Source organism: Nanorana parkeri, unplaced genomic scaffold (assembly GCF_000935625.1).
Source record: "Nanorana parkeri isolate BGI_ZX_2015 unplaced genomic scaffold, ASM93562v1 scaffold799, whole genome shotgun sequence".
Classification (NCBI taxonomy): Eukaryota; Metazoa; Chordata; class Amphibia; order Anura; family Dicroglossidae; genus Nanorana; species Nanorana parkeri.
In genome coordinates, this window is record NW_017307067.1 from 163,036 (window position 1) to 182,213 (window position 19,178).

A 19,178-nucleotide genomic window follows, 5' to 3' on the forward strand; every position below is an offset into this window, starting at 1 on the left:
TAGTAAGAGTACTCTCCCATTCAGTTAGTGACAGCTTTTTACATTCGATTCCCCATAGATCAACATGGCTCTGGTAATTTCAGTTTTTATCTCCATTGCAAGATTGAGGGAAAACTGGATGGACAAGGATGTCACATCCTTAGAAGGATCCCCTTCTGATCGGAACTGAAGGCGCTTGTGTGAAAGGGGCCTAAAACACAGAGCTGTACAAAATCCATGGCAATGTTCACAGTGCCACACTACATAATAACCAATCTAATTTTAAGTTTAATACATTTAGATCACTGAAAGCTGAACTCTAATAGCTGTAGCCAGGTCAGTGAAGGATCCCAGGGGCTCAGTTATAACAGTGTGGTATTGGAATAAAAATAAATGCTTACCTTGAAAAACTCCCTCTTTTCCACCTGTTTATTGCCATCAGTATCCAGCATCTTGAAAGCAAAATCAAATCCAGTCTTTGGTTCTGAAACCGAAAAAAAACTTCTTGTTAAACTAGCATGCAAAATTTAAAGCTCAACAAATGCCCCCTATGCTTTAAAGGAGATTTTGTCTCATCACTACTTACATCTAAACCGGTGACATAAAATAACTGTTAACAAACCCATAGTGCATCACTCTAGATCTCTGCTTAGAAATGCCTCTTCACTGCGGGTGTCGGTATAATCACAGGTTCATCCATAAAAGCCAAGATGTTTACTCCAGTGGTTGGGGCAAGTACTAACACAGCATGACCCTGACTGCCAAGGATCTTAAATGACCCTGACATATTGATATACAGCAAAAGTGTAATGAATCATCAAAAATCAGTACTTGAGTTCCAGTCAAGCGACTTTGCCCAAACTGAAAAGAGGAATCTTGGAGAATGTTGCCAGTCTCCTGTAGGCAAGAGGAAGCATTTCCTTAGTCTCCTTTTCCCCTAATAATCAGACTGCAACATGTTAACTTTGCAGCAAGTCATGCAAAACAGTAGTCCGAGGCAAACTTAGCTCAGGTGTTAAGAGTGGTTAAAGTTGGCCACCACAGAGGCAGCAACACCTGCGAGGTGGATTAAATGCTTGACTGATAGCTCCACTTTGCTCTGCATGGCCAGGGGGCTTAAAAAGCTGAAGTTATGTAAACAGGAAAAGTGACATGCTCTGGCTTAGCCCCACCCCTGATCTAGTCTGTGCTGATGTATGCAGCTAGAAGGATCATCAGTAAGCCGCGAGTAGACAGGTCTTACTGAAAAGAAGAAGTGGAGCATGCACGCTGTGGTGGCAATACTTCAAAGGCTCCATGAGCACTGCCATCAAGAATAAGAAACTATGAGTGATTTCCAGGATCAAAAAGTAAAATATTTAGAGGGAAAGTTAAAAAAAAAGAAACAAAGGACATAATGACATTATATTATTAGGAAGGTTTTACTTTTTTATGGTTTACTGACATTTTAACATACACCAAAGACTACACCCCTAGTCCCACTTTGTTCATCAATATTTCTCAAATTTTTCCACAAATAGATCACATTTTCCAGACTTCCAGCTATGAGCATAGACGTACTAACTGGCAATAGTGTAATGGAAACACACTTTGGAAATACAAGATTGTGAACAGAGACCCAACTAAAAGTAACCTGGCCCTAATAAAACATGGGTCCCCTTATAGGCAATACAATACAACAAACTCAGATTGTCCATTTGACCTTCTAATGTAAGGGGGTATAGACTTCAATATTTTTGTTGTGTTTGCAATAAAGGTAGTTTTATTGAATTTGCCAGGTTCTGGCTTTCTTAATAGCAAAATATCATTCATAGGACAGTAGGTTGTCAAAACATAAATAAACTGTCGCGAGGTATAAAGAAAAATAGTAAGATTGTTCTCTTTTACCTACTAAAGCCTCAAAGAGCAGATAATCTAACCGAAAACAGGATGTGAAGGCAAGAAATGCTACTTTATTCTGTACAGTGTGTATAAGGGATAACTATTTACAGGGGAAAAGTAATTATGCTTGAACAACATGACCTAAGGTGCCCAGGAGCCATTATAAAGGCCCCAGCTAGTGAAGACTGTTGTTTTACAACCATAGGTTTGTAGCTTCTATCAGTCTTTAACCACAGAAACTACAGCTAGAGACGCTGAAGCAAATACCACTCTTTAAACATCTAACCTATGGTTAAACCACTCACTAACCACAAAGTCTACAGCCAACACCAGCTTAACCACAAGAAAGCCAGCTGCTCAGCACTTTTGTATGTTATCCAGATTGTTTTTTATAATTAATAATACAATTCCTTTTTCTTCATAATTGATTCTGCACAAAGGCTTAACAATGTTCATTAAGACTTAACAAAATGATCTAGTGCTTTAGCAGCAGGAAAAGGAGATGTGTTTCGCAGTCGGAGTTAACAGAATGGAAAAAGGGCATAACTCACTTATGCCAAAATATCATTGATAAATATTTGCATGTACATAACTTTCTTATTGAGCAAAACAAAGATCCGGATTCTTGTAAAAAGCAAAAGACTTTACTCAATAGATAAACAAATGTAGCATCATATTTATACCATATCAATGCCGATGAAAAATGTAGTACAGTTCTGAAAATTGACTGTTGAGCTGGTTTTAGTAAGGTAAAACACAATTTCACTAAAATGCATATATGATATGATGGATAGGATATGATAACAATTACAAACAGAAATATTGTTTAGGTGTGGAATATTTGTTGTCACATTATTTTAGAAGCCTTCAACAAGGAGAACAGTGAGCCACACAGAACTGAAATAACCAAATCTGACTCTAAGCCCTCGTTCACACCTGAACGTTTTGTAGCGCGTTCTATGCTCGACGAACGCTCTACAAAATGCTCAAAAATATAAATCCCATTGTATTCAATGGTCTCGTTCCCACCTTGGCGTATTTCCGCCCGTCCCCAACGCGCTACAAAATGGCCCATGCCTGAAAAGGTACATGTACAACTTTGGGCCGTTTTGTTGCGCGTTTCCATTGGGATACAGCCAAGTAGCCTTCGGAAACGCGCGTTTGTCGTGCGACTTTTTTTTACCGCGAATCGCGGTTAAAAAACGCGCGACAGACGCACATATGCAATACGCCTAGGTGTGAACGAGACCTAAATCTACTGAGACTATGGGGGTGATTTACTAACTTAAACACACGCACGCACTAGGTGCGTGTGATTTTTACACAGCAAAACGTATTTATCAACCAAAAAGTCTCTAAAAGCATATTTCCACTAATGCCATATATGGAAAAATCATGCACATGATGCATATATAATGCTGCTTCACAGTTTAGACAAAAATGGTTAGCTCATGCATTTACATTCCTGCATTCATCAACGCAAGCAACACAACATAGAGCTAATTTACACAAGATCACCTTGCAATTCAGGGCAGTGCTTTGCACAACACACCTGCTGGGTGTGTACACACTACAAAGGTGTTTAGATTCCACCCATAGATCATGCTGGGAGGGAACACACTACAGAGGTGTATACATGTTCATGGTGTGTTTATAAGGTTAGTAAATCAACCCCTATCAGTCAGAGGCAACACCCTAAAATTTCAGTGTGCAGATAAAAAGCTATGAGGCTGTAAGCACAGAAATGATTAGGCACACTCACATATCCGGAAGTTCACTGCTGTGTTTCCAGAAGAGTTCCAGCCAAAAGGTGCATTTTCAGGGTGTTGCTTAGGCACAGATAATATCTCTAACTTTTCCTAGAACATAGCAGATCTTAATTTTTTTAAGTCAGGTCCACTTTATCTGTTGAAAGTCCAATTTCTCATGAATCGTTATTTCATCTCAGAAATAGTTATGCTATTAAAGTGCTCTTGTTCTAAATCACAATTATTGTTGCCTTAATCTTATGAATTTACTTTTATACAGAAATTACCTAAAAAAATTGACTACGACAGTGTCACAGTTTCCTCCTTTGATCCAGCGATGCTTCCTCAATACTGTGCGACTTTGGACACTTCTGGGCTTTACCCGGAGTGTCGCAGCAAGATCACGTGATACGACTGTGCAATGGATTTATCTTTTAAACTCGAGTGGGATATACAGTCTCCGCTTGAGTAAGGAATCTATATGCTCCCCAGAGGGTCTGATGTCTGTGTATGCCTCAGCTTCACTCCTGTGCCCGCTACCTGCTACTAATTCCCTCTTGCACCCGCAGCCCCTCTGCACCCGCAGCCAAGTCCCTGCTGCACCTGCAGCCAAGTCTCCTTTGCACCAACAGCCTAGTCTTTAATGCACCTGTACCTAAGCCTCTGCTGCACCCGCAGCCTCGACTGTGATGTTATGGAAGTATCAGATCTTCATGGGGAAGGAAGGGAATAATGTGACTGCTCCCAAAACAGTGCAACTTGTGCACGATGCTTTATTTCAAAATGTCACAAAATATCTGACTTTCAATAGTGTAGAGTTTAGTATCTGGAGGACAAGATGAACAAATCTGGGTTACAGGACTACAAAATATATTCAATCCACTAAGCCCTGTTAAACAGGAAAGATGTCTAATTGATTCAGATGCATACATCACATGCCACAATACACAATTAAAGTGAGGACAAAGCAGGAGGCAGTACAGAAACCGAGGGCAGCAGAAGCCTCTTTCATGAATGTGTAACAAACATAGCAACAAGAGAAAATAGCAAGCACCCTAGGTCTGGGCACACCCTAATGAATCCAAGCGCAACATGGAAACTGCCACTTACATTCCTCACATAACAGCTGTAGTCCTCGGTGCCTGGGAAGCTGCAAAGGAGCATGGCTGTGGCCAGGGGCGTAACCACATATCACAGGGCCCCATAGCAAAATTTTGTAAGGGCCCCCCCCCCCCCCCCAACATACCCCCCACCAAAAAAAACCACAAAAAGAAAAATAATAATGCCATTGACTCAAGTGATCACATACACAAAGTCTCCTTGCATTCTGGGGTGAAAGGGGGCGCGGCAGTGCCATTCATGCCAATTAAATTCCAGACACCCCCTGCCCGCAAAAAATAGTGCATGCAGGGCACGTCACAAGGAGGGTGCGGGGGGTGTGGCCCGCACCTGGGTGCCACCATTGGACTGACGGTCATTTTGGTGTCACCCCTTATGAAATGTCGGGCACTCGTTCTTGGACTGAGAGCCCGACAGTGTCAGGAGAGCGGGGGGGACCCGGTGGCATACCGCATCCTGCCGGGTGAACGTCCCCTCCTCTCTCTGTCGGCGTCCATCACCAAGATGGCCGGCAGCAGGCGTCAAAAAGACCACTGCGCATGTGCGACCCCGGGTGACACCCAGCCTGGCGACGCCACTGAGTGCATTTACAGTGCGTTCCAGAGTGGTAGCTGGAACGCACTGCATTTTGGGGCATTCTGGGATGGGAGGGGGCGTGGCTGTGCATTGAAAATAATGGCACCGCAGCCATGCCCCACCGCATTCTGCGATCGCACTGGACCGGAACGCAGGGGGAGGTTAGTGTGCAATACAGTGCATTCTAGCATCTACTGCTTTGGAACGCACTGTAATTGGTGTGAGCAAGCCCTTAGGAACAGAGAACAGGAAGAGTACTGACAGGCACAGCAATGAATGACCCAGCATGTAGCATACAAGACTTCCCAGGTGTCTGCTGGCTTTAATAGCCAGCAGACACCTGGGAAGTCTTGTCACAGCACCATAGGAGGTATTGGCAGTGCTATTCATGTCATTGGCTTCACCAGAATGCATGGTAATACAATGTCCTGCATTCAGGTGTAGTGCAATCACAAAACATTGTGCATGCACTCAGTGGCGTCGCGAGGCTGGGTGTCACCCGGGGTCGCACATGCGCAGTGGTCTTTTTGACGTCTGCCTGACGTCACAGCCGGCTCCACCCAGTTGTTATTTATTGGCCGGGACCTACGAGAAGACTCTGGCAGGTGCCGGCCAATAGGAAACAGGATGTGCGTCATTTTTTTTTCCTTTAAAATATTGTACATTTTTTAAAAATGTTCCTATTTTTTTACATTTTTTAAACAATTTTTCTACATTTTTCTCATTTACTTAACTTTTTTTCTATTCTGCTCACTACCATGGAGGTACTGAGCAGAATAGCCAACCAGAATGCCGCTTGCGGCATTTGGCTATTTACTTATTGTGAGCTTATAGAGTGAGCTGCCGGAGTTTCGGCTTAGCCGATCCAGATGTTGGATCAGCTGAGTCAAACTCCTTCTGCACTTCGGCTCAGCCGAGTATGTTCGGCTGACCGAAGGCAGCCGATGTACGGCTGATTTTAGCCGAGGTACGGCTGAAATCAGCCCTACAAGGCTGAAGTGAATAGCCGAACAGCGTTAAGCTCACTTTGGCTCCGTTATTCAGTCGGTGAATAACCCCCATATCGTTTGCGCACGTATATAACGCTATATGTGAAACAACTGCGCGGATTTCGCTCGTTTGCAGCTATTATATAGCCACGAACGCGCAGAATCCGCTGGATTATCGCGCTTGCACTATTTTGGGGGCCGTGCGGTTTCGTACCGTGCGGTCCCGCAACAGTCTGGACAAAGCACATAAAAGTGCATTGTTTTTTCTGTTTAGAGTGGCTTTGCTCGTATTCGGACAGCCGCTCCAGTGTGAATGGAGCTTTAACACACGCGACCCCCAAAATACTGCAAGCGCAATAATCCGTCAGATTTGCGCGTTCGCGGCTATATAATGGTCGCAAACGAGCAGAATCCGTGCAGTTCACATATAGCATTTGCGTCCCTTGCGGGATACTACATGAAAAACCGCACGGGAAATGCAAACGCTGTATGTAAATAGAGACTAAAAGGTTAAAAATCTTCCTATTTACAGCTTAAAGAAAAAAAAGTCATTAAATTAACTTACCAGCATCAGGGCTCCGATCACCAGGTTCCAGTAGAACTCCTCCAGTGGGGGGCCAGGGCCAGATCTCAGTGGGGCCCCCCCAGCATGAGGCTCCCGTGCCTCCGTCCCTCCATCAGCGGTAGGTCCGCCCCCATCCACTGTGACACGCCCCCACCTCAGAGCTCTTTTCGGCCGCAGCGCTGTAGGAGATCCCGCTCTGTTAAACCGGCAACGGCAGTGTATAGTGGGCCCGGCCGGGAGGCAGGCGACACTGTTGTCGCCGTTTTAACAAACCCGCATACCCTTCCATGCGGGCTGAAAAGGGCTCGGGGGTCGCTGAAGGGCCCCATCTTTGGCCCTCGGGCAATGCCCGTATGCTCAGTCCGCCCCTGGTAGGGGCCCGGCCGGGAAGATTGTGAGCTCTGCTCCTGACCGGGCCCCCCTCTGTTGCGGGCCCCATAGCGCCCACATGGGTCGCTATAGCGGTAGTTCCGCCCCTGGCTGTGGCTTCCAATACAATCAGGAAGCCGGACGGGCTACGTTTCTAACTGTGTGTACACCCAAATGCAATAGGCTGTGCACGCCTATGGCAAGCACATCAATAATTTACAATTAAAAGTAGTAGTACATATTATATTGATAGAACAATTCAATGTAAACTACCTACAGGACCACTTTTTACCTACTGCCATCAGAGCTACCAATTACTGTGAGATTGCTTTATAAAGCAACACCAATTTATGTTTTGAAAATAATGGTACCCGCTTTGGTTAGAGTATGCCACTTTTAGAATATTTCACGTTGAAAACATTTAGTCCTCAAAAATGTTATTCTGTAAGAAAAAATAGCTGAATTTTATCGCATACCATTTCAGCTTATCTAGTGTGAAAGGCCAGTTTGCAGCCTTCAATTTGTCCTCAGACACCTAATGTTCGTCTAGGAATCTTCAGAAGTGTGCGCTCCATAAAACCAACCACAAGTGCAAGCCAGAAATTAAGAGCTGCTGGAACATCCAATGTAAAGAATATTCTCTCTCAAAAATGATTTTTTTCCCCCTTCTTGATGGAATGTTGTTCTTAGATTTCTTAGATATTGGTTGTATTCTGATGCCTCCTGAGCTAAGTGAAGTGGATCGGTATGAAATATAATTCCTCTGCGCAGACAGAAGATGTTTGTTTCTAACAAGGGTCTTGCAATCTGTTACAAAGGCATGAATAGAAGCAAGTACAATGTGTCTCACAAGAAAAGGCCACTGGGTTTACAGAGGGCCTGTCATAGGAAAATGATGGTTAGCATGTGGCAAGGATATCCAATGCTGAGTAAATGATTCTTTGGGTTCATTTGACAGCAGTGATGGTATAACTTCTGGATTGTGCAGATAGCATTTCTAGGTAACCATGGGTTTTAATCATCTGTCAGAGGTGTGTAACTTGTGGAACACGACCCAAAACCCCATAAACAAGTCAAGGCAAGTGTCAAAGAACTGCATGTGTAGTATAGCCAATTAGATTTTAGAAGGCCTTTTTTTTTTGTACGAGAATAGGCACAAGTATTCACCGTTGCCTCCCCGTACACATGTGGGCGTGGCCAGCCAAGCAAGTGCCGCTTCACAGCATATGGATTGTAGTGGTGGACCTTTCCCCCTTTGCTATGCTATATTGTAGACAAAATAGGGTCTGGAGGTTCCCTGAAGAGAAAGTGGGAAAGTTGGTGTCTTGCTGGAAGTAATCGTAATCTCTGCATTAAGCCAAACAACACCCAGCCTTTTTCAAACACCCCCGACCACCAACACTAACCTGCAGCCACCTTTCTCCTCTGTCGCAACCGGGAAGAAACCTGAACTTCCTGGCTGTGGGGGAGGGTACTGAGGGCAGAGGAGCCACTAGAGAATGAGGAAATAAAAAACCCTATATTTACCCCCTATGGTCATTGGCATACATATGTACCCCACCTGTACTGGTGGTCAGTGGCAGTGCCCCCTGCATTGGTGTTCAATGCTGGGAGTTCTTACCCGGGCAACCACTCCTGTGTTGTTGCCTCTCTCTCTCCAGGATGATGTCCTGGATGAGACCAGTACTATAGTTGTACTTTGGAGTGGAGATCACACCACCTAACAGTACTGGTACCTCAATGGCAGGTAATGGAACACAGAAAACATTCCATTGCCCAGCACCCCAATGCCTCTCTGCACAGCCAGCAAGACATGGACACTGATGGACAAGGTCCAAAATTCCGGGATTGTCCTGCAGAATCGAGAACACATGGCAAATATGCTGAACAAATGGCAGACTCTGCTCCTGCTGACTAGTGCCGCAGTTGCTAAGCGAATAGGACGCATAGTAGTTTCAAATTAATAGGAAACAAAGCATGCACTATAGGACCAATGCTAGGAGGTGTCGATACTCTGTAACCACGTGTTCCAGCACAAAAAAAGCCTGGATTTTACCTATAAAATTTGACAAGTGATATGGTAGAATGAAGGTGGGTGGAACTGAAAGATTGCTACAGGCAATACAGATCATACTTGTTTCTAAAACTGATAAATGAGGCCCAACATTCATTAATGAATTCATCTCACAGAATGAGAGTGAAGAGCACATATGCAGGTCAGTCTCATAAGGTTTTGACAAGCAGCTGTGCAACCTCATTGGTAATATCTTGCTGGATCAAGGACATGTCAGTATAAGACTGGCAGGGGGGCTGTGGTCAGAAAATGTGCTTATTCTGATGGGTATAACATATGTATGAGATTTATTGGGGCTCTCTTAAAGGGACGCTGTCATGAGAGATTAAATGGCCGCTGCTACCACAAAACAAGTATAGAGATTAGTTCTGACACTGTTTGACATTCATTTACAGCAAGCTTGTTCTGGGACCGTAGCAGAAACATACCAGTCAGATACAGCCACAAATCTAGCATTTTTAAGTATAGCCAACAGATGGCGACAGAGTTTTTCAGTGAAATTAAAAATACAGCATATCAACTATCAAATCAGTTATAGGGGAACCAAAAAACCCAAACATGGTGTACAAACCATCTTTTTACAGTCTAGCACACGAACATTTATGTTATTGAAGTTGTAATGAAGCCTGTAAAATAATAAAATATAGTACAGTAGGGAATTTGGAAACAGAAAAACCTATAATGAGCATATACATTATAAAATATTAGTTAAAACAATCTCAAAATCCTGTATTGATCTGAGTTTTCCTGACAAGAGCCTTCATTTTGCAGCATACCTTAAAGTGTATTTCCACTTTTGCAGTCAAATTTGAGAAAACCCATCTATATGTTTGTAATGTGTTCCCATTCATAAAGCATAACTATATATATATTAATTAGCTTTTTAGATGTTTTATTGCAGCAGGCAACATGGCTGATTTCAGTTTTTTTCTGTGCATCTTCACAGTGATCTGTCTTTATAAAAAGACCAGGGACTGAAATCTGAGGATTGTGTTTCTCTCATTAACTTCATTAACATACAATGCACAAGCCTTTGTTAGGACATGCAGTGAACAAAACCCTCACACCCTTCACAGCCCATCCTAACATTACAAAGAAAAAGAAGTAGATATTTTAACCCTTAAGAAGCCACGAAACCCTAACCCAAATAAAAGCAATTTAAACTGCAAGAAGCATTTTGAAATATTTTTTGTTTACTTTATACCATGTTATTGAGAACCTGTAACAAATATATAATAGATGTAATATCAATTTAGCTGCGAAAGTGGAAATACACTTTAATTTATTCTGTTAGGCACTGAACCAAGGGAATGTGTCCCTTTGACAGTCAATTGTTCAACATTTCAAGCATGATGCCCTACCATGCGTGGCACAAATGTGTTTAAATGGGTATAAGAAAAGTGACCTGGCAGGCCAGTGCATGGTCTCCAATGTGTAGTTCTATCCAATGCTTGTCTAGTGATGGCTACACTATGCTCTTGGTAAAAAATGCCATTATCTGGGTCGGCCATTTTTCTTACATACTGTCTAGCCATCAAAGCACACTGGACTACAACTAGCCAGGACCATGCATGATGACCCTTCCAAACCATTACTCCAGCTGTGCTGGTACAGCACAGCTTTCACTAGCGGGTGAGCTTTTTCTCCTGCTCTCCTCTGAACCTGCGTCTTTAAGTCATATTTGCATAATTTCTGTACCTGGAAATTTGTTTTGGATTGATATCTGCGGAAGTACCAGAGTTGCAGCTCCTTAGAAGCTGAATGCTTCTTCCTTATTACAGTAGTTTGTTGATGAGGGTATGGTGGAGATGGGGAGGGTCACTAGTCAATAACAAAAGCCTGATATTATCACTGACGAGTTTCATTTCCTTTTACAGACTCAAAACTTTACGGAACATTACTTATCTCTTTTAAAGGATGCATATAAAAGACATAAAAAAGCAAAGACAATTTGCTTTGCAATCAGTATTTTTTTATGTTTATTATTGAATTTTGTCTTGCATGACTGTTTTGAAGGTGTCAGTCAAATGCTGGATCTTTGATCCTAGTCCATGAAATACACTGAATAGCGAGAAAGTACGTTCTTTTTTTTGGAAAGCATTTAAATGCAAGTTCACATATTAGTTTATTTTACTAATTAATATAAATGTTATTTCTCTAAAACACCTTACAAATAACATTGAGTTATGTACTTCAGACTCCATGGCAAATCTGGTGGAGGGCCATTTAGTCTACCGGTATTTTTTTTTGTGGGAGAAAACAAGAGCGCCCAGAACAAACACATGCAAAGCCCATGCAGGCAGTATCATTTGTGGAGAACAAACCCAAAACAAGTACTAATCAGGCATGAGCTATACCCATGTAGCCACTGTGCTAGCTGACAATAAATCATTCTATTACAACTGTTGTGCCCTCTGACCCATTTTAGCTACAAGAAAAGGTGGCAGAGATCAGTTGATTTATGGGTAAAGGAAACCTGTCATGAAGGAAACATGTAAACTGGCAACTTTGATATCTTTTAATATAAAACATTTGTCTGCATGGCATATAAACCCTTTTGCTTCAATATCTTGCAGTCACAGACCTTATATGCAAAAAAAAAAGGCTTTTTGTATTTACCGTAAAATCCTTTTCTCTGCATTCATTAAAGGTCACAGGAAACAGATCTAAGATCATGTACTACAGGGTAATATTGCCACCTGCAGAAGGATGCTAGGCACAAAACAAAAGACAAAGACAGCCTAGGGACGGCCTCTGCTGGTGGCCAAACCCCTCACCTGCATACAAATCTCCGGGAAATAACAAGCAGTTAGGAGTATACTTCCCAATAAAGCGGGCAGGGCCTATGTTCTTCAATGAAAGCAGAGAAAAGGATTTTACGGCGAGTACAAAAATCCTATTTTGCCAAGTTTATAAGGTGGATGCTTTGGCGTCTGCGGACGATAGCTTTGGGCCCAAGGTTTTACAGGCGGCCCTTTAGAGGGTTTTCTGCTTAGGTTTTTTTAGTGCCCATCCCTATTTAAGCCAATGCAGCCGACTTAGTGTAACTGCCGACACTGACAGCTTGGACACCAATGGTGCAGCATCCAGCGCTGAGTTGCAAACATACTTTACGCCCTTCACTAACTGTCCTGCCAGTTCAGCATAGGCGGGAGAAACGTGCTCATCAGCGAGGCCCTGGTGCAACATCTTTTCCCATTCTGTCAGAGTCAGAGAGACCAAGCCCGAGACCAAAACCGGACACATGAGAGCACCCGAGACGGAATATATAGTCCGCGAAACAGCCTCCGCCTTCATGTCGGTGGGATCCCAAAAGTAAGGAGAATCCTCCAGCAGGTTAACAGTAGGCTTGTTGAGGCGCGAGACTGGGGGATCCACCACTGGAGGAAAACAAATGGCAAACGCACTCATCAATTTGTTACCAGCTTTACAGCAAGGTGCACATGGAAGGGCTTTAAACAGTAACAGCAAAAAGTTTCCCAGCACATTCGCCAGCCAGCATGCAAAAAAAACGTATTGTTTTCTGCAAAAGACATGTATCTAAACCTCTGTTTTTAACCTTAGCGGTGAGACAAGTTTTTTTTGCATGCTGGCTGGCGAGTGTGCTGGGAAACTTTTTGCTATTACTGTTTAAAGCTCTTCCATGTGCACCTTGCTGTAAAGCTGGTAACAAATTGATGAGTGCGTTTGCCATTTGTTTTGCTTGACCGATTTGGTGCAGTGACGCATGGGGGGGTCTCAGCTGCCATTGTGATGTGCGGGGTCCCTTGTGTGTACCTGTGCCTTTAAGGGAGGTTGTGCTTCCTCCTGACAAACCTGCACCCAATTTGATCTTTTGCCACATGTGCTCCAAGATGGACACTCTCATAGTTTAGAGTTAGGACCGCACTATCAGAGGTGCCTTTGCGCGGCTTTCACATTTTCTGCAGAAGACGTGTATCTAAACCTCTGTTTTTAACCTTAGCATTGAGACAAGTTTTTTTTTGCATGCTGGCTGGCGAGTGTGCTGGGAAACATTTTGCTACCACCACTGGAGGAGACGCTCACTTAGTCACAAAAAAAAATCCCCAAAAGGATAGCGAATAGAGAAACGCTTCGGCACCGAAAAAGACTTGGTCGGTTGCTTCCATTCTTTGTAAATTAAGTAATCAAAGAAGGAGATGTAATGGTAGACGCCTACTCTTAGTGCAATGCCTACTCTTATGCATCCCAAATTGAGCTGGCGGCAGCTCAGAAGAACTTGGAGCGTCCTCACCCTTGAGCGTCTCCCTGAATGAACGAATCAGGGGTGAAACCAATTTGTGCTCCTGGACCATAAGAGAAGCTGACAACTCGTCCTCACTGTCCGAATCCTGCTGGGAAGAGTCCCCCGGATCAGGATGAGCAGACGCCACAGAAACCTCCACCTCACCTTCAGACTCCTCCGAAAGAGCAGGAGATGGTGACCAGGGGCATCCCCGCACAGCAGCCTCCCCACTAGGCTGCAAGGAGACCAAGGCCTGAGGTACCGGCTGTCTGCCACACAGGCTGGCTGAAGCAGCCACACAGCCGATCGGCCCCACACCCGGAAAAACCCGACAGTAACAGGGCCCCAGAAGCTGCATACCAAGTGGCCCACCACAAATCACCCCCAGAGAGCTGGGACCCCCACACAAGGGACCCCCCCAGGTGAGAAACCAGAAGCCCGAATCCCCATGCACCGCCCTAGGCCCCACATACATACCACACCAGGGGGGACTGCCCGAACCCCGGACACAGCAACCACCTCCACCACTTGAGGGGAGTGACGACCCCAGGGAGCTCCACATGGATACAGAGCACAACAGCCAAAGCGTGCAGGGTGGGTGGACATGCCACCAACCACAGTCGAGGCGCAGCCAGCCTGTGTGTAGTACTGTGACTGGGAAGCCGAGACCCCCACTCATATGCACACCACCGGGACAAACCCACAGGCCACTCTGTCAGAACAGAGTCGTCGCAGCCGAATCCTCCATGGCAGAGTCTGCATGCACTCGCCGGTCACACGATCCCTTCCCTGATATGGGTGCCTTTGGCTAAACCAATGGTTTAGGAAAGTTTCCATGTAACAGGTGCTAGGAATTCTACAATGCATATGTATTAAAATGGAAGCACATACAGTATATATAATAAATAAATAAGACAAATGGCAGGTTTCTACATTGCCAGTGGTCAGTGATTTATAACGTCTCTGATTCAGAACAGTCAGCAGTGATGTAATTTGCATGAGTAAATCAGACTAGGTACGCCCTCTGAGTGTGCGTCTTTTCACATTCCTGAACAATACTCCCCTCGCCTCCTTTAAACAACCAGCCCATCAGTACCACATAGTTATATTTCTTATTGGTTTGCCCTGACTTGTCATATTTGACAAAATTTACCTCCCATGTTCTGTGTTTAGATTTTAGGAAAATCTATGTAGTGATAACCTCCTCTATACTTAAGTACAAATGGTTACAGCAACAAGCAATCTGAGCATAAGGATGGAGTTTACATATGCCAAAAGCTCTGTGGTTTTAAGGGGATATAAATAAATATAAATACAAGCTGTCTTACATGAAGAAGTTATTAAAGCTGAACTACAGGCAAAACAACTAAATATACAGTTAATACACATATATTGTATGTGAATTGTCTTCCCTGGCAAGAGACTTGTAATCCTATACTGTCAGTCTTGTGATCCAAGCATACCTACCTGAGAGTGTAGTCAGGACCTGGACCTCATATTCTTCTGCTACAGTTAAAGTGACATTAAAAGGCAAATTTTTTTTCCTCCCTCTCCCACATGCTGCTTTAAGGACTTACCTTAAATGCTGCCTCTTGATCCGATCATCATCTTCCTTCCATTTGTTTTCCGAAATCCCTCCAGCGCTGGTGCCGGTCTCTGATCCAGCATAGACTCCTTGTGTCCGACGGTGTCTGTCTGGCATGCACGCTCACGGCTGCGTACATTGACTCTCACTGTGTCCCTCATTCTTTTTTATTTTTTTAAATTCTTTATTTTAAGTTTTCATATAAAACAGACAATTACAATAAGAACATAGTTATCAGACAGAGCATTTCACATAGTGATAGTTTTAAAGTTGCAAAATAACAAACTGTAGTAGAACACAAACCCCAAAGGTTACAAATATCAAGGCCGCAAAAGCAAGCGTGTGAGGTTCAAGAGCTATGGAGCACGGTTAGCATAAAAAACCTTACTAACAGTCAGTGTAATAATTCAGGATAGGTAAGTCAAGGTAAATGTTATACGCTATCCATCAGTTTGTCACCCTGAAATCAGAGAGGAGAACACAGGGAGAAGAGTAGGGGAAGAGGAAGTGTAAGAAAAAACAGAAACACAAACGAGTACATGAAAGACAGAGACCCAGACAATGACCCATACAGGTATTAAGGGAAGATACAGACAGATACCAGGGAAAGAGATGACCTGAACATGACCCTGCGGGGAGAGATCGCCCCTAGGGCAAATAGGCGAGTCATTCCACCATTAGTTTACCACATTCTGGGAGTAGAGGTATTCCAGCCATTAGAACCAAGTTTTCCGGAACTTTCTATCTGCATGGTGCAGAGTTGCAGTCATCTCCTCCATTACTCAGATCCCATCAACCTTTTGAAGCCACGGTTTTACTGATGGTGGCTCTGTACTCTTTCAGCACAGTCCTGGCCGCGTTGATCAGATGGATCAGCAGAGATTTGCAGTATCGGGTCTTGGAAAGCGGAGATAGGTGGAGTAACATAGCAGCCGGGTTAGCCGTTAAAGAAATCCCTGTGAGTTGTTTGCCAAAACGATTTTGTAACCCGTTTCCTGGACAGAACTGGCCACCGAAGCTCTATGTGCGAAATGTAGCATATAGTTCTTTTTTTCCGGAGTAAAGGTAATCGCTAGATCCCTCTCACATTTTGGCAAAAAGACAGGTTCAGGTCGATCGAATAAACAGGTCAGAAGAGCATAGGCTTTGGACAGCCCATGCTCAATATACTCTCCCGCTAAGCAGAACTCCTCAAAAGGTGTTAAGTCCGAGTGTGGAGGAGAGTACCTCATAAATCTAGAGAGGTAATGGCGTAGTTGTAAAGCCTGCCATCTCAAGTGGGGAGGCGTCACCAGGCCAGCCAATGACTGCAGGCACATAAAATCCTGGAAAGGCCTAAAAGTTGGGTCACCTATTACTGGAGTCATTAGAGACGGAGATGTACCAGTAGAGAGCATTCCGGGCGCCGATTTGATGACACGGACCTTGGTAGCCGTAAGCGGCTGTTGAATTACCTCCCTAGGGAGGGGTTGTGCCATCCACAACAGGCCTATTGCAGTTGTAGCCACCGTTTATCAGAAGAAACATTACACCACCCAAATGCCCGTGCCATATGTACAGCTAGATGGTGTCGGAGGGGGTCTGGAAACCCAATCCCTCCCCAGGGATTTAGGCAGCGCTAGAAGAGATTTATTCAGCATATGTGCTCCATTCGCCCACAAAAAGGACACAAACTCCCTCCGCACTGATTTCAGGAACAACATCAGGACATGCACCGGCAGGGTTTGTAGTAGGTAAAGTAACTGCGGAAGAATATTCATTTTAAGTACACTGTTCCTCCCAAACCACGAAAGCGTGCGTCAAGACCATTTGGCAAGATCACGGCAACTGGCCGAGAGAAACGGTAGAAAATTGGCCTTGAATACTTTATCAATGGATGAAGGTAGTTTCGTCCATGGGTAAGTAATATGAGTGTATGACCAGTGAAAGGAAAAGGCCGACTGTAGGCCTGCAAAGGCGGATAGAGAAACTGAAAGGTTCAAAGCCTTGGCATTCTCTAGGTTTATTTTGAAGTTTGATATTGCATCATAGGCCTTAAGTTCACCCATCAAATTCGGGAGCGAAAGAGTGGGCTTAGTCAGTATGAACAAAAGGTCATCCGCGTAACCCACAATTTTGTGAGTCCTGAGGCCTTGTAAAAGTCCAGAGATGTCAGAATTAGCTCTAATTCTGCAGAGTAACGGCTCCAGCGACTAAAAAAGAGCAAGGGAGAGAGTGGGCATTCCTGCCTGGGACCATTCCATAGTGAGAAGTAGTCAGAGTATGTCCCATTTACTCACACCCGGGCCGTGGGTACAGAGTAGATGGCAGAGATCCACCTGCAGAAGTTATCCCCCAAGCGTTGAATGGAGGAACAACCAATCCACTCGGTTGAACGCTTTTTCTGCGTCAGTGGACAATAGGATGGTGGGGATATTTTTCTCTTTAGTGTCTCTCCTCTTCTACCTGCCGGTGATCTCTACTGTGCATACGCCCGCACTCATCCTGCTGCATGGCCGCTCGAGAAGCTACAGATCTACAGCCGCAAACGAGCGGCAGAGACAGAGGCAAGTTTTGACCTGTTTGGTAACTTTTTTTTATTTTGCTTGCCTGCAGTAGCTATATGTAAAGACAAAAAAAGGAGACTTTAATACCACTTTAAGCAGTGCAGCTTGTTTCAGGAATCGCCCCACACTGAGGAAGTGGTCACTTTGTTCACGGTCATCTTTCAGCAATCGTTTAGGGCCAGTTGATAACAGCAGCTGCATTAGCAAGCAGGCACTAGTGTGCGCTGTGCCAGGAGCGGTGCCAATGTGCTGAAAACAGTACATCACACTGAACTTTTTTTTTGTCCACTTATTATTTACATGTGACAAAGTGACATTCAATTTGGTTTTATGCACTGTAATGTGGCGTAGTTTAGCACAACAGGTTGGTGTTGGCGCACACATAACTGCAACATGATAGTGTAAACTGGCTTTATTGTAAACAAGAGATTTTGCCATGTCTATGCGTTATCACTATGCTTGACAAGCTTACCCAACACAGCCTAATGCATGCTGGTCTGAACGGGCACTTAGGGTTACAGGAGTGCACAGTGCAGTGGAACCCTTTTTGCTGTGCAAGGTAATACAGGGTGCTGAAATAAAAGCACATTTTACTGGTTACACTAGCTATATTTGGAAACTAAAATCTAGTTTTACCTACCAAGGGATTTGGATTTATGTTCAGCCATTTTCTGAGATTTAGACCACCCTGCCAGCAATTACAACCAGGATGTGAATGCTGCGATACAGGGAATTACAGGAGCCCGATACCAAGTTCATATCAAATGGCCTTTCTCTTAAAAGTGATGAAAACTAACAACCTATGTAGCACATTCAATATCTTTCCTGGAAGCGATTGTTATATTAAACAGATAGTGGACCTCACAGTATATTGCATGTTCAACCAAAATCTTTTATTAGCAAAACAAGGGATTTTCAGGTGCCCATATGCTAGATCATTCATTGGGTAAGAGTGACAATACCAGTACACACAAGAATTAAAGAACCAATAGAGGAAACTTCCTTAACCCCTTCGTGACGGGAGACGTACAGTGTACGTCCCGTCACAAAGTGGCTATATGACTGGCCACGTACACTGTACGTGCCGAGTTAACCATTTGGCATGCACCTCTTTCCTCTTGTAGCACCTTGTAGTCTTGTAAACTTCTGTATTCTTCTGAGGGCAGCTGGGTCAGTATTGGAGGGACCCATTGGGTCCTTTCCACAGCTGTTCTGATGATATCACTGCTACTTTACAAGGTAATAATGGAGTTTGCAGAAGCATTTGGTGCACACAAAGTGTATTTACTATCCTTTGCGGCTACTAAATATAATTTGAATTTTGTGCTTCGAGTTCAGCTTTAGCGCTTTTACACAGATAACTGCAATGATAGCCAATGGATGTAAATGGGTGGAACATGACTGAACATTTTTGCACCAACCTCGAATGCACATTTGCTGGGGTGAAAGTAAATAAGATTTACGGGCACTTATACTGATCTGTGGGAAAATGTTCAAATAG

General features: G+C 44.0%; 1 protein-coding gene across 1 annotated transcript in view; it reads right to left on the reverse strand.

Moving 5' to 3' along the window:
- The window catches only part of MICU2 (mitochondrial calcium uptake 2), a 280,638-nt gene that overhangs the window by 41,122 nt on the left and 220,338 nt on the right, over positions 1-19,178 (reverse strand). The window contains exon 6 of the mRNA XM_018564948.1: positions 381-463. Coding sequence (XP_018420450.1) covers positions 381-463 — 83 coding nt within the window. The remainder of the gene's footprint in view (positions 1-380; positions 464-19,178) is intronic.